We start from the raw sequence: 24,622 nt of genomic DNA, 5'->3' as shown, positions 1-24,622 counted from the left end.
ACTTGAATGGATAATTTTGATCCATGACTCGGACATGTGTCCGTTCTTTACTTTTGCGAGCACACGGTCTGCAAAAACCACTATGTAAGTAGCATGTCACTAATAGAACATGTATGCAATTCACAGACGTCTGAATGAGGCCTAAAAAAAGTTTTTTAACATTGACTTTCCTGGCTGAAAAATCCACCTCCAAAAACCATATAAAGGAGTCTACTTTTTGACTTTGCAGAGCCTTCCAATCATGCGCATGTGCTTGTATGTGTCTCGACTTCAGAGGATCAATGATGAGTATGACTCTTGCGAAGTCGCCAGCGCTTGTGGGTTATGTTATCACACCAAAAGAGGCATGATAACATGCTTAGTGGGCCGACTAGTCTGAGGACACTAACACCCCCTTGACTAATCAAATAGTCAAAGCCCTCATTTACAGATCATAAACGGACTCTAGAAATCCTTTTTCTAAAGATCTGTTTATGTATGTAATATTACACTGGGACTGTTAGGCAGTGTGTCTACATATACAGACACAACTGCTGGTGGTTCTGGGGGCACGTGTCACAGGGAGACTAGGTGAGCGAGAGCTAATAACCCGGGCCCCTGCAATTTCCCTCAGACTAGGGAAATCCTGACTGACCCTCTACCTGGAGTTTACACTGATGGTGTGCATGTCCAGGCCTCGAACCTCACCCTGTCTCCTGTTTCAACCCTAGGCTGAAACCTCGGCCCACCACCCAGTGAAGAGGTAATACACCAATACCCACAGTTAGCACAGACAAGGATAAAAGAAAATATACACCACGCCGCAGTCACTCAGGAATACACTATAAATGTGCAGGGCAAAATAAATACAAATATAGGAAGGAGTAAATAAGACTAAGGAAAAAACACCACCAGCAACGAATCTCCAACAACCAGCTCTCCACTCCAGACAGAGATAACAATGCACAAGACAGAAGCTATAATCGGCAACGCCCAATGATCAGGAGAACTATTTAAAGGCAATGGGCATGGCCCAGCTTCCAATCCGAGGATCAGGTAAATTAACCCCGGAATAGCTAGATAAAATCTAGCCGACGCCAATGAGCAAATAGTGGTCAAAAGCGGAATTACCGCTGTCTGTCGAACGACCTGGTCTGAACAGCGTCCGACATGACAGTACCCTGCCTTCTACGAGGGACCCCAGGGCCCTCACGGCTTATAGGACCCGGCTTGTCTGGATGGCGACGATGAAAAAACCTGACCAGCCTATCCACATGAATATCCGAGGCTGGTACCCAGGACCTCTCCTCAGGCCCATAACCACGCCAGTGTACCAAGTACTGTAAAGTGCGACGCACTACACGAGAGTCAACCACCTTGGAGACTTCAAACTCCAAAGACTGGTGGTGGCATAGGCGCCGTGTCCACAGAACCCACCACCTTTAGAAGAGACCTGTGGAACACGTTGTGTATCTTATACACCGTAGGGAACTCCAATCGGTACGCTACTGGGATAATGACGGCGGTGACCCTAAATGGACCAATAAACCGTGGACCCAATTTAAGGGACGGTATTTTGAGTCTTATGTTTTTTTGTGGATAACCACACCCAGTCATCCACACTCAGGTCCGGACCTGGCACACGCCTACTGTCAGCCACACGTTTGTACCTAGCACCCAAACTCAACAGGCGCTGTTTAACTCTCCTCCAGACTGATGACAATTGTGTTCCTAACTGGTCCTCCTCCGGAACGCCAGACGAGCCCCTCTGACTCAAGGTACAAAATTGAGGATGTAGCTCGTAAACACAAAAAAACGGAGACTCCCCAGATGACTCCTGGCGGTGATTATTGATTGCAAACTCAGCCAAAGGAAGGAACGTAGACCACTCCTCCTGGTTATCAAAGACAAAGCAGCGTAAGTACTGTTCCAAATTTTGGTTCATACGCTCAGTCTGACCATTTGACTGAGGATGAAACGCCGAAGAATGAGACAACTTGATCCCCAGCCGTGAGCAAAATGCTTTCCAAAATTTTGCCACAAACTGAGTACCCCTATCAGACACGATGTCAGACGGAACCCCATGAAGTCTGACCACCTCCTGCACAAATACCTGAGCCAGAGTCTTAGCGTTAGGCAACGAAGGCAAAGACACAAAGTGCGACATTTTAGAAAACCGATCAACAATCACCAAGATGACCGTGTTCCCAGCTGATGAGGGCAAATCAGTGATGAAATCCATGGAGATTTCTGTCCATGGCTTACTAGGTACTTCAAGAGGAAGTAGTGTGCCAACAGGACGTGAGCGGGGCGTCTTAGCCCTAGCGCACGTGGTACAAGCTGACACGTATGAGACCACGTCCTGACGCATCTTGGGCCACCAAAACCGACGTGACACCAACTCCAAGGTACCTCTAACCCCTGGGTGGCCAGCCAGGACAGCATCATGATGCTCCGCCAAAAAATTTAAGCGGAGATGAAGCGGTACAAAAGATTTGTTGATGGGAAGCTCAGATGGTACCTCCTCCTGAGCCTCGGCAATCTCAGCCTCAACCTCGGTAGTGAGAGCCGAAACCACAACACCATTTTGGAGGATGGGTACTGGATCTTCCCGAGGTTCACCCCCCGGAAAACACCTGGACAGAGCATCCGCCTTAGTGTTTTTAGACCCCGGTCTGTATGTGACAACAAAATTGAACAGCGTGAAAAACTGCCCAGCGAGCCTGCCTGGGGGACAGACGCTTGGCTGACTCCAAATACAGCAGATTCTTATGATCGGTAATAACAGTAACCTGATGTACCGACCCCTCCAAGAAGTGTCGCCATTCCTCAAAGGCCAACTTGATTGCCAACAACTCCCTGTTGCCGATATCGTAGTTATGTTCGGCGGACGACAGTTTCTTGGAGAAATAGGCGCACGGACGCAAACCACTCAAAGATGAGCCTTGTGATAGTACCGCCCCCACACCAACCTCAGACGCATCGACTTCCACAACAAAAGGTTTTGATACGTCTGGCTGCACAAGAATGGGGGCTGAAACAAAACTGTTCTTAAGAAATTCAAATGCGCGCACAGCAGCCTCAGGCCAAACGGAGAAATTGGTACCCTTTTTAGTCATGTCAGTTAGCGGTTTAGCAATGATGGAAAAATCCTTGATACATTTCCTATAGTAGTTAGAAAACCCAAGGAACCGCTGAAGTGCTTTCAGGTTATCAGGACGTTCCCAATGCAGCACCACTTGCACCTTAGTGGCGTCCATTTTAAAACCAGAAGCAGACACAATATAACCCAAGAAAGGCAACTCTTGAACAGAAAATACACATTTCTCAAGTTTAGCATACAGCTTATTCTCTCTGAGAAGCTGTAACACCTGCCTGACATGATCTAAATGAGCATCACGGTCGCAAGAATATATGAGAATGTCATCTAGGTACACGATAACGAATTTCCCCAAAACATGCGAGAACACATCATTGATGAAATGTTGGAACACTGCAGGTGCATTAGTCAACCCAAAAGGCATCACCAAATTTTCAAAATGACCCTCAGGGGTATTAAAAGCCGTCTTCCACTCATCACCTTGACGGACTCTTATGAGGTTGTACGCCCCCCTGAGGTCAAGCTTGGTAAACCACTTAGCACCCGCCACCTGGTTGAACAAATCTGGTATCAGTGGCATCGGGTATGGATCACGAACCGTAATCTGGCTCAACTCCCTGAAATCCAAACACGGGCGTAATCCGCCATCTTTCTTCTTCACGAAGAAGAACCCTGCTGCCACCGGCGAGGATGACGGCCTGATGTGCCCTTTGCTCAAGCTTTCAGCAATATAATCTTTTAACGCTTGTCTCTCCGGACCGGAGATGTTAAACATCCTTGCTTTAGGCAACTTGGCCCCTGGTTTAAACCTGATAGAACAGTCATAGGGATGATGTGGTGGCAACTCTGAACAACCCTTCTCAGAGAACACATCCACAAAATCCAGAAGTGACTCCGGAACGCTTGAAGTCACCGCAGCCACACATGTGGCCAGGCAATTCTCCTGGCAGAACTCGCTCCACTGAATTATGTCCTGAGTTTTCCAGTCAATTACCGGGTTGTGCATGGACAACCAAGGAAAACCGAAAACCACCTGAGCAGGAAGATTCCTGAGCAACTTACATGTAACCCGCTTGGAATGTAGAACCCCAATGTGGAGTTTCACCTCAGCCACAAATTCAGTAATCTCCCCCTGAGAGAGAGGAGCAGCATTGATGGTGACCACGCGGATAGGATGAGACAGTTTTTCAATCCTAAAACCTGCTGTGCGCGCAAACTCCTCATCAATGAGATTTGTGGCTGAACCACTATCCACAAAAACAGTAATTGGCAGCTCACTGCCAGCGATAAAAACCTTAGCAGGGAGCATGCATTGAGAAACCACCATGGAGGATATACATAAGCTCAGATTGGTCTCCTCCACACCCTCTGAGCTTAGAAGTTTTCCGCCGTTGTGTTTTTCTTAGACAGCAGAGGACAGATGTTAATAAAATTACCAGTTTTACCACAGTAAAAACAGGCTCCCTGCTTCCTGAGCTCAGGGGCTCGACGCTTCACTTGTGACACCCCTGCGATTTGCATAGGCTCCGTGGGCTCACCTGCAGCAACCTCACGTGAACCTAAACCCTCTCCCATAGGCGGTGTCTCATGCTCCCCCTGACGCAAACGGTGATCAATGAGGACAACCAGACTCATAGCGGAATCTAGAGAAGCAGGAGTCTCGTACATCAGAAGGGCTTTTTTAACCCTTCCAGAAACCCCATGAATAAACTGACTCTGCAATGCTGGATCATTCCATTGTGTATCGATCGCCCAGCGACGAAATTCAGAACAGTAATCCTCTGCAACTCGCTCCCCCTGGCGAATAGTGCGTATCTTAGATTCTGCTAGAGCCATTCTGTCAGGTTCTTCGTAGATTTTTCCAAGAGAGGAAAAAAAAACTCCACAGAGTCAAATGCAGCAGAATCAGATGGAAAAGAAAACGCCCATGCTTGGGGATCCCCGCTTAACAATGACAACACCAGGCCCACACGCTGAGCCTCATTACCTGATGAGATCGGGCGCATACGGAAATATAGTTTGCAAGCTTCACGAAAAGAAACAAATTTACTGTGTTCCCCAGCAAATTTTTCAGGCAAAGGGAGTTTAGGCTCAGCAACTCTTCGTGTCGCTCCAGCTTGCACATTAGATACTGCTAGTCCCTGTTGCTGAACTTCCCCCCTCAACTCAGTGACCTGTAGGGACAGCGCCTCCAACTGGCGGGTTATGGAAGTCATGGGATCCATGACAAAAGAAAAAAAAGAAACCCCCCCTTTTTTTTTTTTTGTTGGGCCGATTATAATGTCACGGGGAGACTAGGTGAGCGAGAGCTAATAACCCGGGCCCCTGCAATTTCCCTCAGACTAGGGAAATCCTGACTGACCCTCTACCTGGAGTTTACACTGATGGTGTGCATGTCCAGGCCTCGAACCTCACCCTGTCTCCTGTTTCAACCCTAGGCTGAAACCTTCGCCCACCACCCAGTGAAGAGGTAATACACCAATACCCACAGTTAGCACAGACAAGGATAAAGGAAAATATACACCACGCCGCAGTCACTCAGGAATACACTATAAATGTGCAGGGCAAAATAAATACAAATATAGGAAGGAGTAAATAAGACTAAGGAAAATACACCACCAGCAACGAATCTCCAACAACCAGCTCTCCACTCCAGACCGAGATAACAACGCACAAGACAGAAGCTATAATCGGCGACGCCCAATGATCAGGAGAACTATTTAAAGGCAATGGGCATGGCCCAGCTTCCAATCCGAGGATCAGGTAAATTAACCCAGGAACAGCTAGATAAAATCTAGCCGACGCCAATGAGCAAATAGTGGTCAAAAGCGAAATTACCGCTGTCTGTCGAACGACCTGGTCTGAACAGCGTCCGACATGACAGCATGGGGGACCTGACAGCTTCCTTTTCAGAAAGTTGAAGATGAAATTATCTCTAAAAGGCGTAAAATTAAAGATGGCACATTTCCTTTGTATTTTAGACAAAAAAATATATACATTTTCATCTTTTAAATTTTAAAAATTACAAAAAGGAAAATTGGTCAATGCAAATGTTTGGGCGCCCTTTGAGATTTTTATGCTCAGATAACTTTGACCAAGGTTTCAGACCTTAACTAGCCTCTTTGAGTTATGGCTTGTTCAGTATCATTGTTAGAGAAGGCCAGGTAATGCAAATTTCCCAGCTTTATGAAAACCCAACCTCCTCTAACCTTGTGCCAAAAACAGCAGCCATGGGTTCTTCTAAGCAGCTGCCTAGATCTCTGAAAATGAAAATGGTGGAGACCTACAAAGTAGGAGAAGGCTATAAGAAGATAGCAAAGTGTTTTCGAGCTGCCTTTTCCTCAGTTTGAAATGTAATTAAGAAATGGCAGATAACAGGAGCAGTGGAGGTCAAGATAAGGATCACAATGATCATAGGTGTGTGTGGAGAAAAAAAGGCACAGAATTTCAGGAAAAGAACATCTCGCCAACCAGTAAGCATGGGAGGTGGATCAATCATGCTTTGGGGTTGTGTTGCAGCCAGTGGCACAGGGAACATTAAACGGGTAGAGAGAAGAATGGATTCAATGGAATTTCAACAAATTCATGATGCAAACATATCATCTGTAAAAACAAACAAGTTGAAAAGAGGATGGCTTCTACAAATGGGTAATGATCCTAATAACACATAAAAATCCACAATAGATGACCTCAAAAGGCTCAAGCTGAAGGTTTTACAATGGCCCTCACAGTCCCCTGATCTGAACATCATTGAAAATCTGTGGTAGACCTCAAAATAGCAGAGGATGTAAGACGACCCAGGAATCTTACAGAACTGAAAGAATTTTCCAAGGAAGAATGGATGAAAATCCCTCAAACAAGAATTGAAAGACTCTTGGCTACAAAAAGAGTTTACAAGCTGTAATACTTGCAAAAGGGGTGCTACTAAGTACTAAACATGCAGGGTGCCCAAACGTTGACATTGGCCCATTTTCCTTTTTTATATTTTTAAAATGTAAAAGTTGTTCACAAGAACAGTAATTTTGACCAGGGGTGCCAAAACGTTTACATGCCACTGTACATTAAAATATATTGTGCATAGATATATCTTTATATAAAGTACAATTTTCAAAGTGCCTTAAGTTGTAACTTTGTCCCATAAAATGACAAAAACTGCAGACGATGATAATGTAATACTATAGCATGCAAACAATTCTACAAGAAACAATTCATTATAGTAGAGCAGGTTACGTAGACTGTAGACCATGTGGAGCTGAGGCGAGGGGCTCTAACATCTGTACCTGTGTTTGGTGTGCCTTGGCCATGGTACCGATCTGGCTCCATCGCTTCTCTGTAGCATTCTGGGTACTGCGCAAAACTACCTTGAAACTCTAAACAAATAAAAAAAAGTCTTATCTTCAGCACTAAATACATTACAAATTTCAGGTCTTGAGTCAATCCATTCTTTTTTTTTCTAACTTTTGATACATTGAAAAGATTGTCTGGGTATATCATATTTGTGACCAAACCATAAGATAAGGCATATATATCAGATTTTTGGGGCCCAACACCAAAAACATCCACTGATCAGTTGTTATTAGGTCCGGCGGTAGCCGTATGTAAAAAGTGAACGGTGTTAAACAACATTAAACGTCCTATAACAAGAATTCTAAATAGGAAATGATTTGCAGGACACGGCAGCAACCACTGCGGATATTGCAATTCATTAAGGCTGGCATTGTGCGCGCCAGTCTTAATGAAAGGAGTGCTGGAGTAAGATTTGCCTCCTCCAGAAATGTTACTCCAGGTAGTGACTGACCTACATTTATAGCATAATTTACACCACTAAAGTGGCATAAATTTTGATGACTTTATCAGGTTCGTATTTGTCTCCACCCTAATTTTGGCGAAAGCACCTTGGTCAGTCAGGCTCTATGAGTTTATATCCAGCGCCGCCACAGCTGATCAGTGGAGGTGCGGCGTGTCAGACCCCTACCCCAATATTTTTTACCTGATCAAATTATTTAAGTCTCATCAGTTCTATAGGTCACAATTGATTTTTATTATAAAACACAATACATGTTCATGGTTTAAGAAAAAACATGCCCCCCCGCAACTGATTTGCAACTTTCTGCCTATGCACAGTGTACACAGAAAGCTGCCAATCAGTGATGTGGGCGGGGTTATACAGGGCTCAGCATTCAGAGCTCTGCTAGATCTGCAGCAAATGAAGCAGGGATTTTTTCAAAGCTGCAGCACCCATTAAAGTAAGTGACACATCACTGGAATCAGGGTTTCTGGCCCTACATTATGCTGCCTTCAGATGGGGTAGTAAAAACCTGGTGACCAATTCCCTTTAAATAGAAATAGATGGATTTTTTGTGACTTGCTTGTCACGGCCACAGTACCTTTATGGGTCTTAATGCAACCACATTGATTTGCATTGCACTACAATGTGGCAGCAGCATAGAGCAAACATTGATTACACAACCTGTCTGATGGTAAAAAAAAAAATCGCTGTGTAGCCCCAATATTATAGGGCCAAACCTACTTATGGAAACCAATCCATCTGCTCACATGTGCTCCTGGAACAATGTGTGGAGGAGTGTGTCTGCAATATTACTACACTTTCAATAATTTAATTTTAGTTTCAGGAATCTCACTGGAAAATATAAAAGAAAAAGTAAAAAGTAGAAATAAATTAAATTTACAGATTATAACACGTTTTATACCTTGGATTTGGGGAGCTGTAGGACTCTGAAATGTGCGGTAATGTTTCCCCACTAAACATTGCTCTCCATGGTGAGATTTTTGGTGGGAGCTGGTAGAGGATCCTCGGTGTGGTAATGAAGATGAGACTGTAGACTTCATAGGGCCGGCGAGATGACCAAGAACATGGGGAGACATTCTGCGAGACACATATAAGAGACCACAGCGTCATTCTAGAAGGTGCGGTGCCACATATTTCATAATCATTGCCCATGTTCTTCATAAAAAATGAATTCTGTACCAGTTCCTGTCCTATTGTCATGTCGGACGCTGTTCAGACCAGGTCGTTCGACAGACAGCGGTAATTCCGCTTTTGACCACTATGTGCTCATTGGCGTCGGCTAGATTTTATCTAGCTGGTCCGGGGTTAATTTACCTGATGCTCGGATTGGAAGCTGGGCCATGCCCATTGCCTTTAAATAGTTCTCCTGAACATTGGGCGTCGCCGATTATAGCTTCTGTCTTGTGCGTTGTTATCTCGGTCTGGAGTGGTTAGCTAGAAGTTGGAGTATCGTTGCTGGTGGTGTATTTTCCTTAGTCTTATTTACTCCTTCCTATATTTGTATTTATTTTGCCCTGCGCATTTATAGTGTATTCCTGAGTGACTGCGGCGTGGTGTATATTTTCCGTTATCCTTGTCTGTTCTAACTGTGGGTATTGGTGTATGATCTTTTCACTGGGTGGTGGGCGGTGGTTTCAGCCTAGGGTTGAAACAGGAGACAGGGTGAGGGTCGAGGCCTAGACATGCACACCATCAGTGTAAACTCTAGGTAGAGGTTCAGTCAGGATTTCCCTAGTCTGAGGGAAATTGCAGGGGCCCGGGTTATTAGCTCTTGCCCACCTAGTCTCCCTGTGACATTATAATCGGCCTTTAAAAAAAAAAAAAAAAAGGGGGTTTCCTTTTTTTTGTTTTGTCATGGATCCCATGACTTCCATAACCCGCCAGTTGGAGGCGCTGTCCCTACAGGTCACTGAGTTGAGGGGGGCAGTGCAGCAACAGGGACTAGCAGTATCTAATGTGCAAGCTGGAGCGACAGGTAGAGTTGCTGAGCCTAAGTTTCCATTGCCTGAAAAATTTGCTGGGGAACGCAGTAAATTTGTTTCTTTTCGTGAAGCTTGCAAACTATATTTCCGTATGCGCCAGATCTCCTCAGGTAATGAGGCTCAGCGTGTGGGCCTGGTGTTGTCATTGGTAAGCGGGGATCCCCAAGCATGGGCGTTTTCTTTGCCATCTGATTCTGCTGCATTTGACTCTGTGGAGAGTTTTTTTTTCCTTTCTTGGAAATATTTACGATGAGCCAGACAGAATGGCTCTAGCAGAATCTAAGATACGCACTATTCGCCAGGGGGAGAGAGTAGCAGAGGATTACTGTTTTGAATTTAGTCGCTGGGCGATCGATACACAGTGGAATGATCCAGCGCTGCGGAGTCAGCTTATTCATGGGGTTTCTGGAAGGGTTAAAAAAGCCCTTCTGATGTATGAGACTCCTACTTCTCTAGATTCCGCTATGAGTCTGGTTGTCCGCATTGATCACCGTTTGCGTCAGGGGGAGCATGAGACACCGCCTATGGGAGAGGGTTTAGGTTCACGTGTGGTTGCTGCAGGTGAGCCCACGGAGCCTATGCAAATCGCAGGGGTGTCACATGTGAAGCATCGAGCCCCTGAGCTCAGGAAGCATGGAGCCTGTTTTTACTGCGGTAAGACTGGTCATTTTTTTAACATCTGTCCTCTACTGTCTAAGAAAGACGCAACGGCGGAAAACTTCTAAGCTCAGAGGGTGTGGAGGAGACCAATCTGAGCTTATGTATATCCTCCATGGTGGTTTCTCAATGCATGCTCCCTGCTAAGGTTATAATAGCTGGCAGTGAGCTGCCAATTACTGTGTTTGTGGATAGTGGTTCAGCCACAAATCTCATTGATGAGGAGTTTGCGCGCACAGCAGGTTTTAGGATTGAAAAACTGCCTTATCCTATCCGTGTGGTCACCATCAATGCTGCTCCTCTCTCACAGGGGGAGATTACTGAATTTGTGGCTGAGGTGAAACTCCACATTGGGGTTCTACATTCCGAGCAGGTTACATGTAAGGTACTCAGGAATCTTCCTGCTCAGGTGGTTTTGGGTTTTCCATGGTTGTCTATGCACAACCCGGTAATTGACTGGAAAACTCAGGACATAATTCGGTGGAGCGAGTTCTGCCAGGAGAATTGCCTGGCCACATGTGTGTCTGCTGTGACTTCAAGCGTTCCGGAGTCACTTCTGGATTTTGTGGATGTGTTCTCTGAGAAGGGTTGTTCAGAGTTGCCGCCACATCGCCCCTATGGCTGTACTATTAGATTTAAACCAGGGGCCAAATTGCCTAAAGCAAGGATGTTTAACATCTCCGGTCCGGAGAGACAAGCATTAAAGGATTACATTGCTGAAAGTTTGAGCAAAGGGCACATCAGGCCTTCATCCTCGCCTGTGGCAGCAGGGTTCTTCTTCATGAAGAAGAAAGATGGCGGATTACGCCCGTGTTTGGATTTCAGGGAATTGAACCAGATTACAGTTCGTGATCCATACCCTATGCCACTAATACCAGATTTGTTCAACCAGGTGGCAGGTGCTAAGTGGTTTGCCAAGCTTGACCTCAGGGGGGCGTACAACCTCATAAGAGTCCGTCAAGGTGATGAGTGGAAGATGGCTTTTAATACCCCTGAGGGTAATTTTGAAAATTTGGTGATGCCATTTGGGTTGACTAACGCACCTGCAGTGTTCCAACATTTCATTAATGATGTGTTTTCGCATGTTTTGGGGAAATTCGTTATCGTGTACCTAGATGACATTCTCATATATTCTTGCGGCCGTGATACTCATTTAGATCATGTCAGGCAGGTGTTACAGCTTCTCAGAGAGAATAAGCTGTATGCTAAACTTGAGAAATGTGTATTTTCTGTTCAAGAGTTGCCTTTCTTGGGTTATATTGTGTCTGCTTCTGGTTTTAAAATGGACGCCGCTAAGGTGCAAGCGGTGCTGCATTGGAACGGCCTGATAACCGCTGAAGTGCTTTTAGGTTCCTTGGGTTTTCTAACTACTATAGGAAATTTATCAAGGATTTTTCCATCATTGCTAAACCGCTAACTGACATGACTAAAAAGGGTACCAATTTCTCCGTTTGGCCTGAGGCTGCTGTGCGCGCATTTGAATTTCTTAAGAACAGTTTTGTTTCGGCCCCCATTCTTGTGCAGCCAGACGTGTCGAAGCCTTTTGTTGTGGAGGTCGACGCGTCTGAGGTTGGTGTGGGGGCGGTGCTGTCACAAGGCTCATCTTTGAGTGATTTGCGTCCATGCGCCTATTTCTCCAAGAAACTGTCGTCCGCCGAACGTAACTACGATATCGGCAACAGGGAGTTGTTGGCAATCAAGTTGGCCTTTGAGGAATGGCGACACTTCTTGGAGGAGTCTGTTGTGAATTTGGATTCTGGGCTCCCCCGGTGGCCGCTTGTGGAATTGGACTTGTCATCCTCTTTCCTGTTTCACCTGGTTCCATCAGTAGTGGGTGTCGCTATTTAAGCTCATTTCTCTGGTGGTTTCTTGCCGGTCAACAATGTTATCTGATGCCTCTCAGTGCTTGTTCCTGCTTCTAGACAACTACTAGATAAGTTGGACTTTTGTCCATGTTTTGTTTTGCCTATTTGTTCCAGTTCACAGCTGAAGTTTTGTTACTGTGTCTGGAAAGCTCTCGTTGATCAGGGATTGCTACTCTGGCGTTATGAGTTAATGCCAGAGTTTAAGGTAATCTCTGGATGGTGTTTTGTTAGTGTTTTTCTGCTGACCATGAAAGTATACTATCTGTCTTCTGCTATCTAGTAAGCGGACCTCAAATTTGCTAAGACTATTTTCCTGCTGCGTTTGTTGTTTCATCTGAACTCACCGTCATTATATGTGGGGGGCTACTGTCTTCTTTGGAATATTTCTCTAGAGGTGAGCCAGGTCTTATATTTCCCTCTGCTAGCTATTTAGGTCTTAGGCCAGAGCTGGGCATCTAGCGATAAATAGGAAATGCTACCTGGCTATTTCTAGTTGCGCGGCAGGCTTAGTTCATGGTCAGTATAGTTCCATCTTCCGAGAGCTTGTCCCTCTATAGGCTTGCTATGATCTCTGCCTGCAGAGATCATGACAGTTTGACCGGCCTCTAAAGTGTTAAAGACCCAGGTTGAGAAAGGAGAGTTATAAGAAGTCTGCTGGAATTTTTTTTTTTTTTTTTTCCTCCAGTCTGCCTTGCTGCAGTCTTTTTTCTCTCTCTCCTCCTAATCTCTGTATGCTCTGTGTGCACCTGACAATAATGGATCTCCAGAGTGTAACTGCGGGTTTGAATAATCTCATCACGAAAGTACAAAATTTACAAGATTTTGTGGTACATGCTCCGGTATCTGAGCCGAGAATTCCTTTGCCGGAGTTCTTCACAGGGAATAGAGCTAGCTTCCAGAATTTCCGAAATAATTGTAAGCTTTATTTGTCCCTGAAGTCTCGTTCAGCTGGAGACCCTGCTCAGCAGGTTAGGATTGTGATTTCCTTGCTCAGGGGTGACCCTCAAGATTGGGCCTTCTCATTGCCAGCAGGGGATCCTGCGTTACGCGATGTGGATGCGTTTTTTCTGGCCTTGGGCTTGCTTTATGAGGAACCTCATTTGGAACTTCAGGCAGAAAAAACTTTGATGGCACTATCTCAGGGGCAAGACGAAGCTGAAGTTTTCTGCCAAAAATTCCGTAAATGGTCTGTGCTTACTCAGTGGAATGAGTGCGCCTTGGCGGCAACTTTCAGAGAAGGTCTCTCTGATGCCGTTAAGGATGTTATGGTGGGGTTCCCTTTGCCTGCAGGTCTGAATGAGTCCATGACAATGGCTATTCAGATTGATAGGCGTCTGCGGGAGCGCAAACCGGTGCACCATCTGGCGGTGTCTATGGAAAAGACGCCAGAAAGTATGCAGTGTGATAGAATTCTGTCCAGGAGCGAGCGACAGAATTTTAGACGGAAGAATGGATTGTGTTTCTATTGTGGGGATTCTACTCATGTTATATCAGCATGCTCTAGGCGTACAAAGAAGCTTGATAAGTCTGTTTCCATTGGCACCATTCAGTCTAAGTTTATTTTGTCTGTAACCCTGATTTGCTCTTTGTCATCCATTGCCACGGACGCCTATGTTGACTCTGGCGCCGCTCTGAGTCTTATGGATTGGTCCTTTGCCAATCGTTGTGGTTTTGATTTAGAGCCTTTGGAGACTCTTATTCCTCTGAAGGGGATTGACTCCACCCCATTGGCTAATAATAAACCACAATACTGGACACAAGTAACCATGCGTATCAATCCGGATCACCAGGAGATTATTCGTTTCCTGGTGCTGTATAATTTACATGACGATTTGGTACTGGGATTGCCATGGTTGCAGTCTCACAACCCAGTCTTGGACTGGAGAGCAATGTCTGTGTTGAGCTGGGGATGTAAGGGTATTCATGGGGACGTACCTTTGGTTTCTATTTCGTCGTCCATTCCCTCTGAAGTCCCTGAGTTCCTCTCTGATTATCAAGACGTCTTTGACGAACCCAAGCTTGGGTCGTTACCTCCGCACCGTGAGTGCGATTGTGCCATAGATTTGATACCGGGTTGTAAATATCCAAAGGGTCGTTTGTTTAATTTGTCTGTGCCGGAACATGCTGCTATGCGGGAATATATAAAGGAGTCTTTGGAAAAGGGACATATTCGTCCATCTTCTTCTCCCTTGGGAGCTGGGTTTTTCTTTGTCTCAAAAAAAGACGGCTCTTTGAGACCATGTATTGATTATCGGCTTCTGAATAAGATCACTGTTAAGTATCAATACCCATTGCCATTGCTTACTGATTTGTTTGCTCGTATAGAGGGTGCTAAGTGGTTCTCTAAAATTGATCTTCGTGGGGCGTATAATTTGGTGCGGATCAGGCAGGGGGATGAGTGGAAGACCGCATTTAATACGCCCGAGGGCCACTTTGAGTATTTGGTCATGCCTTTTGGTCTTTCTAATGCCCCTTCAGTTTTCCAGTCTTTTATGCATGATATTTTCCGCGATTTTCTGGATAAATTTATGATAATATATCTGGATGATATTCTGATTTTTTCTGAGGACTGGGACTCTCATGTCCAGCAGGTCAGGAGAGTTTTTCAGGTTCTGCGGTCTAATTCTTTATGTGTGAAGGGGTCTAAGTGCGTTTTTGGGGTCCAGAAAATTTCCTTTTTGGGGTATATTTTTTCTCCCTCTTCCATTGAGATGGATCCCGTCAAGGTGCAAGCTATTTGTGACTGGACTCAGCCCTCCTCTCTTAAGGGTCTTCAGAGATTTTTGGGCTTTGCCAACTTTTACCGCCGATTTATTGCTGGTTTTTCGGATGTCGTTAAACCACTGACTGATTTGACCAGACAAGGCGCTGATGTTGCTAATTGGTCCCCTCATGCTGTAGAGGCCTTTCAGGAGCTTAAGCGCCGTTTTGCCTCTGCCCCTGTGTTGCGTCAGCCTGATGTGAATCTGCCTTTTCAGGTTGAGGTTGACGCTTCTGAGATCGGAGCTGGGGCAGTGTTGTCGCAGAAAGGTTCCGACTGCTCCGTCATTAGGCCTTGTGCCTTCTTTTCTCGCAAATTTTCGCCCGCAGAGCGGAATTATGATGTTGGGAATCGGGAGCTTTTGGCCATGAAGTGGGCGTTTGAGGAGTGGCGCCATTGGCTCGAGGGGGCTAGGCATCAGGTGGTGGTATTGACTGACCACAAAAATTTGATTTATCTTGAGACTGCCAGACGCCTGAATCCTAGACAGGCGCGCTGGTCTTTATTTTTTTCTCGCTTTAATTTTGTGGTGTCATACCTACCGGGTTCTAAGAATGTTAAGGCAGATGCCCTTTCTAGGAGTTTTGACCCGGACTCTCCTGGTAATTCTGAACCCACAGGTATCCTTAGGGAGGGAGTAATTTTGTCGGCCGTTTCTCCTGATCTGCGGCGGTCCTTGCAAGAGTTTCAGGCGGATAGACCGGATCGTTGTCCGCCTGATAGACTGTTTGTTCCGGATGATTGGACCAGCAGAGTCATCTCTGAGGTACATTCTTCTGCATTGGCAGGTCATCCCGGAATTTTTGGTACCAGGGATTTGGTGGCAAGATCCTTCTGGTGGCCTTCCCTGTCACGAGATGTGCGAGTCTTTGTGCAGTCATGTGACGTTTGTGCTCGGGCCAAGTCTTGTAGTTCTCGGGCTAGCGGACTGCTGTTGCCCTTGCCTATTCCTAAGAGGCCTTGGACACACATCTCGATGGATTTTATTTCAGATCTGCCTGTTTCCCAGAAGATGTCTGTCATCTGGGTGGTCTGTGACCGTTTCTCTAAAATGGTCCATTTGGTTCCTCTGCCCAAGTTGCCTTCTTCTTCTGAGTTGGTTCCTCTGTTTTTTCAGAATGTTGTCCGATTGCACGGTATTCCTGAGAATATTGTTTCTGACAGAGGTACCCAATTTGTGTCTAGATTTTGGCGGGCATTCTGTGCTAGGATGGGCATAGATTTGTCTTTTTCATCTGCTTTTCACCCTCAGACTAATGGCCAGACCGAGCGGACTAATCAGACCCTTGAGACATATCTGAGGTGTTTTGTCTCTGCTGACCAGGATGATTGGGTTGCTTTTTTGCCATTGGCAGAGTTCGCCCTCAATAATCGGGCCAGTTCTTCCACCTTGGTGTCCCCGTTTTTCTGTAATTCGGGGTTTCACCCTCGATTTTCCTCCGGTCAGGTGGAATCCTCGGATTGTCCTGGAGTGGATGCGGTGGTGGAGAGATTGCATCACATCTGGGGGCAGGTTATGGACAATTTGAAGTTGTCCCAGGAGAAGACTCAGCGTTTTGCCAACCGTCATCGTCGTGTTGGTTCTCGGCTTTGTGTTGGAGATTTAGTGTGGTTGTCTTCTCGTTTTGTCCCTATGAGGGTCTCTTCTCCTAAGTTTAAACCTCGGTTCATCGGCCCTTATAGAATATTGGAGATTCTTAATCCTGTTTCTTTCCGTTTGGACCTCCCTGCGTCCTTTTCCATTCATAACGTTTTTCATCGGTCGTTATTGCGCAGGTATGAGGTACCTGTTGTACCTTCAGTTGAGCCTCCTGCTCCGGTGTTGGTTGAGGGTGAGTTGGAGTACGTTGTGGAGAAAATTTTGGACTCTCGTGTTTCCAGACGGAAACTCCAGTATCTGGTCAACTGGAAGGGTTACGGCCAGGAGGATAATTCTTGGGTCAATGCATCTGATGTTCATGCTTCTGATCTTGTTCGTGCCTTCCATAGGGCTCATCCTGGTCGCCCTGGTGGATCTGGTGAGGGTTCGGTGCCCCCTCCTTGAGGGGGGGGTACTGTTGTGAATTTGGATTCTGGGCTCCCCCGGTGGCCGCTTGTGGAATTGGACTTGTCATCCTCTTTCCTGTTTCACCTGGTTCCATCAGTAGTGGGTGTCGCTATTTAAGCTCATTTCTCTGGTGGTTTCTTGCCGGTCAACAATGTTATCTGATGCCTCTCAGTGCTTGTTCCTGCTTCTAGACAACTACTAGATAAGTTGGACTTTTGTCCATGTTTTGTTTTGCCTATTTGTTCCAGTTCACAGCTGAAGTTTTGTTACTGTGTCTGGAAAGCTCTCGTTGATCAGGGATTGCTACTCTGGCGTTATGAGTTAATGCCAGAGTTTAAGGTAATCTCTGGATGGTGTTTTGTTAGTGTTTTTCTGCTGACCATGAAAGTATACTATCTGTCTTCTGCTATCTAGTAAGCGGACCTCAAATTTGCTAAGACTATTTTCCTGCTGCGTTTGTTGTTTCATCTGAACTCACCGTCATTATATGTGGGGGGCTACTGTCTTCTTTGGAATATTTCTCTAGAGGTGAGCCAGGTCTTATATTTCCCTCTGCTAGCTATTTAGGTCTTAGGCCAGAGCTGGGCATCTAGCGATAAATAGGAAATGCTACCTGGCTATTTCTAGTTGCGCGGCAGGCTTAGTTCATGGTCAGTATAGTTCCATCTTCCGAGAGCTTGTCCCTCTATAGGCTTGCTATGATCTCTGCCTGCAGAGATCATGACAGGAGTCGGTACATCAGGTTACTATTATTACCGATCATAAGAATCTGCTGTATTTGGAGTCAGCCAAGCGTCTGTCCCCCAGGCAGGCTCGCTGGGCATTGTTTTTCACGCGGTTCAATTTTGTTGTCACTTACAGACCAGGGTCTAAAAACACTAAGGCGGATGCTCTATCCAGGTGTTTTCCGGGGGGAGAACCTCGGGAGGATCCAGTACCCATCCTCCAAAAGGGTGTTGTGGTTTCGGCTCTCACTACCGAGGTTGAGGCTGAGATTGCCGAGGCTCAGGAGGAGGTACCATCTGAGCTTCCCATCAACAAATCTTTTGTACCGCTTCATCTCCGCCTAAAGGTTTTGGCAGAGCATCATGATGCTGTCCTGGCTGGCCACCCAGGGGTTAGAGGTACCTTGGAGTTGGTGTCACGTCGGTTTTGGTGGCCCAAGATCCGACAGGACGTGGTCTCATACGTGTCAGCTTGTACCACGTGCGCTAGGGCTAAGACGCCCCGCTCCCATCCTGTTGGCACATTACTTCCTCTTGAGGTACCTAGTAAGCCATGGACGGAAATCTCCATGGATTTCATCACTGATTTGCCCTCCTCAGCTGGGAACACGGTCATCTTGGTGATTGTTGATCGGTTTTCAAAAATGTCGCACTTTGTGTCTTTGCCTTCGTTGCCTAACGCTAAAACTCTGGCTCAGGTATTCGTGCAGGAGGTGGTCAGACTTCATGGGGTTCAGTCTGACATCGTGTCTGATAGGGGTACTCAGTTTGTGGCAAAATTTTGGAAAGCATTTTGCTCACGGCTGGGGATCAAGTTGTCTCATTCTTCGGCGTTTCATCCTCAGTCAAATGGTCAGACTGAGCGTATGAACCAAAATTTGGAACAGTACTTACGCTGCTTTGTCTTTGATAACCAGGAGGAGTGGTCTACATTCCTTCCTTTGGCTGAGTTTGCAATCAATAATCACCGCCAGGAGTCATCTGGGGAGTCTCCATTTTTTTGTGTTTACGGGCTACATCCTCAATTTTGTACTTTGAGTCAGGGGGGCTCTTCCGGCGTTCCGGAGGAGGACCAGTTAGGAGCACAATTGTCATCAGTCTGGAGGAGAGTTAAACAGCGCCTGTTGAGTGTGGGTGCTAGGTACAAACGTGTGGCTGACAGGCGTGTGCCAGGTCCGGACCTGAGTGTGGATGACTGGGTGTGGTTATCCACAAAAAACATAAGACTCAAAATACCATCCCTTAAATTGGGTCCACGGTTTATTGGTCCATTTAGGGTCACCGCCGTCATTAACCCAGTAGCGTACCGATTGGAGCTTCCTACGGTGTATAAGATACACAACGTGTTCCACAGGTCTCTTTTAAAGAAGGTGGTGGGTTCTGTGGACGCGGTGCCTATGCCAGCTCCAGTCTTTTTGGATGGTAATTTGGAGTTTGAAGTCTCCAAGGTGGTTGACTCTCATGTAGTGCGCCACACTTTACAGTACTTGGTACACTGGCGTGGTTATGGGCCTGAGGAGAGGTCCTGGGTACCAGCCTCGGACATTCATGCGGATCGGCTGGTCAGGTTTTTTCACCGTCGCCATCCGGACAAGCCGGGTCCTATAAGCCGTGAGGGCCCTGGGGTCCCTCGTAGAAGGCGGGGTACTGTCATGTCGGACGCTGTTCAGACCAGGTCGTTCGACAGACAGCGGTAATTCCGCTTTTGACCACTATGTGCTCATTGGCGTCGGCTAGATTTTATCTAGCTGGTCCGGGGTTAATTTACCTGATGCTCGGATTGGAAGCTGGGCCATGCCCATTGCCTTTAAATAGTTCTCCTGAACATTGGGCGTCGCCGATTATAGCTTCTGTCTTGTGCGTTGTTATCTCGGTCTGGAGTGGTGAGCTAGAGGTTGGAGTATCGTTGCTGGTGGTGTATTTTCCTTAGTCTTATTTACTCCTTCCTATATTTGTATTTATTTTGCCCTGCGCATTTATAGTGTATTCCTGAGTGACTGCGGCGTGGTGTATATTTTCCGTTATCCTTGTCTGTTCTAACTGTGGGTATTAGTGTATGATCTTTTCACTGGGTGGTGGGCGGTGGTTTCAGCCTAGGGTTGAAACAGGAGACAGGGCGAGGGTCGAGGCCTAGACATGCACACCATCAGTGTAAACTCTAGGTAGAGGGTCAGTCAGGATTTCCCTAGTCTGAGGGAAATTGCAGGGGCCCAGGTTATTAGCTCTTGCCCACCTAGTCTCCCCGTGACACCTATTTATACATGGACATCATCTACCTTGGCGTTTATAACAGTTGTGGTCTTGTATATAAAGTGGTTACAGAACTGATCATTTGCAAATCCCTCTGACATGAATCACTTTACTTTGGCTATGAATCACTTCATTTGCTATCTCCCAGGTGGCTGGCATACTTGTACTTCATGTCATGCTTAGATTGTAAGTGTTAATTGGTTCCCCATGTTCTTGTGGATCAATATATTGGAATGTCTCATTATGTGGGGCAGCTTCATGGCTCTAGTCCAGGTACTAGATCTGCTTGTTGAAAAGTCTCCTAGATCTTCCTCTGATAAGAATATTGCAATCTGTATAAACGCAGTGGTTGTCGCTATCGTGAAAATGCATCTTTAAAAACTTTTAAGCTAAAAATGTATTTTCTTCTCTTCCCTGGATGGATAAGGACGATCAACTGGGGGTAACCCATATTCAGATTTTCCTGTATTGATTAAAGGGAACCTGTCAGGTCCCAACGTTTTGATATCACCAACATTATGTTTTAGGCCGGTTCACACGTCAGTGGCTCCGGTACGTGTGGTGACAGTTTCCTCACGTACCGCAGACACTGACACACGTAGACACATTAAAATAAATGTGTCTCTGCAGATGTGAGCGTGTTTTCAGGGACCATGTGTCCATGTGCAAAACACGGAGACATGTCAGTGTTCGTGGGAGTGTTTCTCTTAGCCCGTGAGGAGTGTCAATCGCGGTGTGCAATACTTTCTTCACACTGAAGTGTATGAGTGCGTAAAAAAAAAGCGGATCCCATACAGAACATCTGTGTGGCAACTGATTTTTAAAGATACATTTCCATTATAAACCTAGGAAACTATATTTCATCATGTAGATGTATGAAAACATGTGGACATCACACAGACGTAAAAAGCGGACACATGGATGAAATATGGATGAAAATCAGAGGAACATCAGATTTTTCATACTGTCATCTGCGGCTGGTATTATACAGTGCTGCTCACCAGGTGAACATTAAGCAAAACTAGTCCAGTGGGACATCTATTCACCCAGACTAGTCCAGCCTTAGTTGCTGCAAACACCCCTTTGGGCGTGATTGACATTTTCCATGCTGGTTTTCTTCTCAGTCCCATGAATCCTGTGCACGCACACAACAATGACTTATAATTAGTTATGTTGAAACTTTTTGGTGGCTGGGAAGTGCCATGGGGGTCTGAGTGGTGGAGGTTCCTGGGCAATTACCCTTCTGCCCTCAATGGTAACTGCACACTAGATTTCAATATGTCAAGTTCATCAAGCTTCTTGTATTCAGGGAGCAAATCGGGCCATATAGTCCAAAGTTGGTACTGCGCCACCCAAACCGGTGGAGCTGGGGGGTGATAGACACTATCTAATTCATTAGCTACTTTGAGAGCATTGACATTAATACATTAACTGGTGTACGTGCTATAAGCGAATGCAGTAATGTAACGATTTACCGACTGGTTTGTAAATCATGCCTATAAAAATTGTCAGGCCTCGACACTCCATACTGAATGTTAGCGCTGTAAGCTGCATGTTTCCTGAGCTGCTCAGACATTAATCACCGCAGGTCCCTGAATATATTCTACCTCATGGTCTTCAATCATTAAGACGAAAACTGTAACAAACTGACCACTCTCCACAACTCCGGCCACTGGTCTCCCTCCCCCCAGAGTAAACAGCGCTCCTGATGCTGTCACATCCTGCCTGAACATTTGCAAGTAAATTAGTAGGTAATTTTACAGAAATATTTAAATGTCTACAGTTACGAGGGAAGGAGGGGATTGCGCTTATTTTGGCTCAGAACATGATGCACAAATTTATTAACCCTTTAAATCTTGCACATAGCTTTTGGCGAACTCAGATAAAATTAGTGGCATGCTATTTAGGTTTCTAAATGAATGTATAAATTAACACTAGAAAAGGCAATAATGTCCAAAAATTAACCTTGTTCTTAGTGCTGAAAACTGATTGATGGACATAGGTAACCTGTGAATATAAATTTAGACACACTAATCAGTGCTCCCCAACTCCGGTGCTCAAGAGCCACCAACAGGTCAGGTTGTATTGCACAGGTGATGGAATTCTTGCTTTTCCAGGTACTGCAATTATCACCTGGACAATGCTAAGGAAATCCTGAAAACATGACCTGTTGGTGGCTCTTGAGGACTGGAGTTGGAAAACACTGCACTAAATGGACAAGAGGTGCTGCATAGTCACAGGCAGAGGTGTCAAACTGCATTCCTCGAGGGCTGCCAACAGGTCATGTTTTCAGGCTTTCCTTAGCATTCCACAAGGTGCTGGAATCATTCTGTGCAGGTGATTAAATTATCACCTGTGCCATACAAGGAAATCCTGAAAACATGACCTGTTGGCGGCCCTTGAGGAATGCAGTTTGACACCTCTGGTCACAGGTGTATAAAATCAAGCACCTAGCCATGCAAGCTACCTTTATTTTCAACAGTACCGTAGACAATGAAAGGAGAGGGGGTTGAGCGTGCGTCATCTCTGCTCTGAGCGTGCAGACATAGTGCGCACTTGGCTTTAGGACTCATGAAGACGTCCGTTTTTCTTGTACAACTTCTATCAGTGATTTTCATGGATAGAACTCATACCTATTTTAGTCTATCGGGCTGTTCACACTCCCATTGTATTTTTGATGTCTGAGAGGTCCATACAAAATTGCGGGGTCTTGTCTGACTTTGATAGAAATCGTGGATCAATCAATTTATGGATCCATAGAAAAAAAATAAACGCAGTCATGTTCTGTCTGTTTTTGATGGACTGTTTCATATGAAAATATTGAGAAAAATTATTATTTTTTCAACCCAAGAAAAACTAATAAAACTCAGACCAAACTTTAATAGTAAAACTGACACACGGATGAAACTGATAAAAAAAAAAAACATTGACGAAGCTCAGACTAATTTTCTAGTACAAGAAAGTCACTGACTTTTGAATAAGTCCCCTGTCCTGTAGATAAAAGGAATAACTTACTATTTTAGAAATAATACTTTAAATTATCAGTATGTAATATATATTAAACGGCAATTAGGCTGAATCTACATGTTGCGAAAATCTTGCACTTTTTTTCCATTTGTATTTTTTTTTTTCCTGCAGGTGTCTGCACCAAAATACAGAATAGCAATGTACACCGAACATTGCATTTTATTTTGCATTTTGTTTCATGCATTTTTCCCTTTATTTAATGCTTTTTTGGTCATTGGTCATATTTGATGCAGCGGTTTATGCAATTGTTTTTATTACATTAGTTTTTCAGACTTCCCAGAGAAGCCACTAGAGAAAAAAATGCATCATAAAAAAAACACAAGTTCAACAGCGTTTTTAAACTCACAGTGGTCATAAATTTTCACAAAATCACAGCCACTTTGATTTTACTATTAAACGCAGTAGATTTTTTTCATGAAAAAAAAATACAGCGGAAAAAATCTGAATTTACTGTACACAATGTGGGAACATAAGAGTGAAACATTCTGTGAAAAATATGTTGTTCCTGTGCAACATAACAAACCTGCTGCAGGTTTTAAAATCCACAGCATGCTCCTATTTCCGCACAAGATTTTTCGTCTAAGGCTGCCGTCACACTAGCAGTATTTGGTCAGTATTTTACATCAGTATTTGTAAGCCAAAACCAGGAGTGGGTGATAAATGCAGAAGTGGAGCATATGTTTCTATTATACTTTTCTTCTAATTGTTCCTCTCCTGGTTTTGGCTTACACATACTGATGTCAAATACTGACCAAATACTGCTAGTGTGACGGCAGCCTAAGAGGTGTTTTAATAGATGTGTCTACTTGTATTGTACTGTAAACTGCCACAGTTTTTTCTGTGCTGAACTCGTGACAATTCTGCCGTGTCTGAATGTGGCCTTAATATATTGCACATTCATATGTGATTGTGTAAACAGTACCTCTCTAGAGCGCTCTCGGCAACAGATAGTAGACAGTTGGTCGGTGAATCCAACGCAGGACATCGTGACGAAACTGCAGAGGCCGGAGACATTAAACCAGGACTTTCCATGTTCTGGTTATTGGAGCACAGACTATATAACCCTGGAGTATAAACCAAGAAATAAAAAAACTATCAATATAGAGTAATATGTAAAGATGGTCTGCTATGAAAAAATGTTCTAAATTGGTTCCTGGAGATCTTATGCCCTCTGACCGCTTTTATCATACTGAGCATTGCAAGCAAAGGTGTAAAATAAAGCTCCTGGACCCAAATGCTAAATCTACAACAGGTGCCCCAGCAGCAACGTGGCATATACACTGCTCAATACAACTTTGGGAACACTTGCACAACACAGTATAACCATATGACAATTTATCTGTAAGAATATCAATCTGTCCAGTTAGGAAGGATAAGTCATTGTGAATCATTGTCTCCTGCTTTGGTGCAATTCAGAGT

At 45.1% G+C, this 24,622-nt stretch overlaps 1 protein-coding gene across 3 annotated transcripts in view; it reads right to left on the bottom strand.

Moving 5' to 3' along the window:
* The window catches only part of GLIS1 (GLIS family zinc finger 1), a 130,994-nt gene that overhangs the window by 599 nt on the left and 105,773 nt on the right, over window positions 1–24,622 (bottom strand). For all 3 annotated transcript variants that reach the window (XM_077278653.1, XM_077278651.1, XM_077278652.1), the window contains exons 7-9: window positions 24,126–24,267; window positions 8,791–8,966; window positions 7,360–7,449 (exon numbers count right to left, since the gene is read on the bottom strand). In XM_077278653.1, coding sequence (XP_077134768.1) covers window positions 7,360–7,449; window positions 8,791–8,966; window positions 24,126–24,267 — 408 coding nt within the window. The remainder of the gene's footprint in view (window positions 1–7,359; window positions 7,450–8,790; window positions 8,967–24,125; window positions 24,268–24,622) is intronic.

Source organism: Ranitomeya variabilis, chromosome 8 (assembly GCF_051348905.1).
Source record: "Ranitomeya variabilis isolate aRanVar5 chromosome 8, aRanVar5.hap1, whole genome shotgun sequence".
Classification (NCBI taxonomy): domain Eukaryota; kingdom Metazoa; phylum Chordata; class Amphibia; order Anura; family Dendrobatidae; genus Ranitomeya; species Ranitomeya variabilis.
This window is presented reverse-complemented; position numbering and strand designations above follow the sequence as displayed.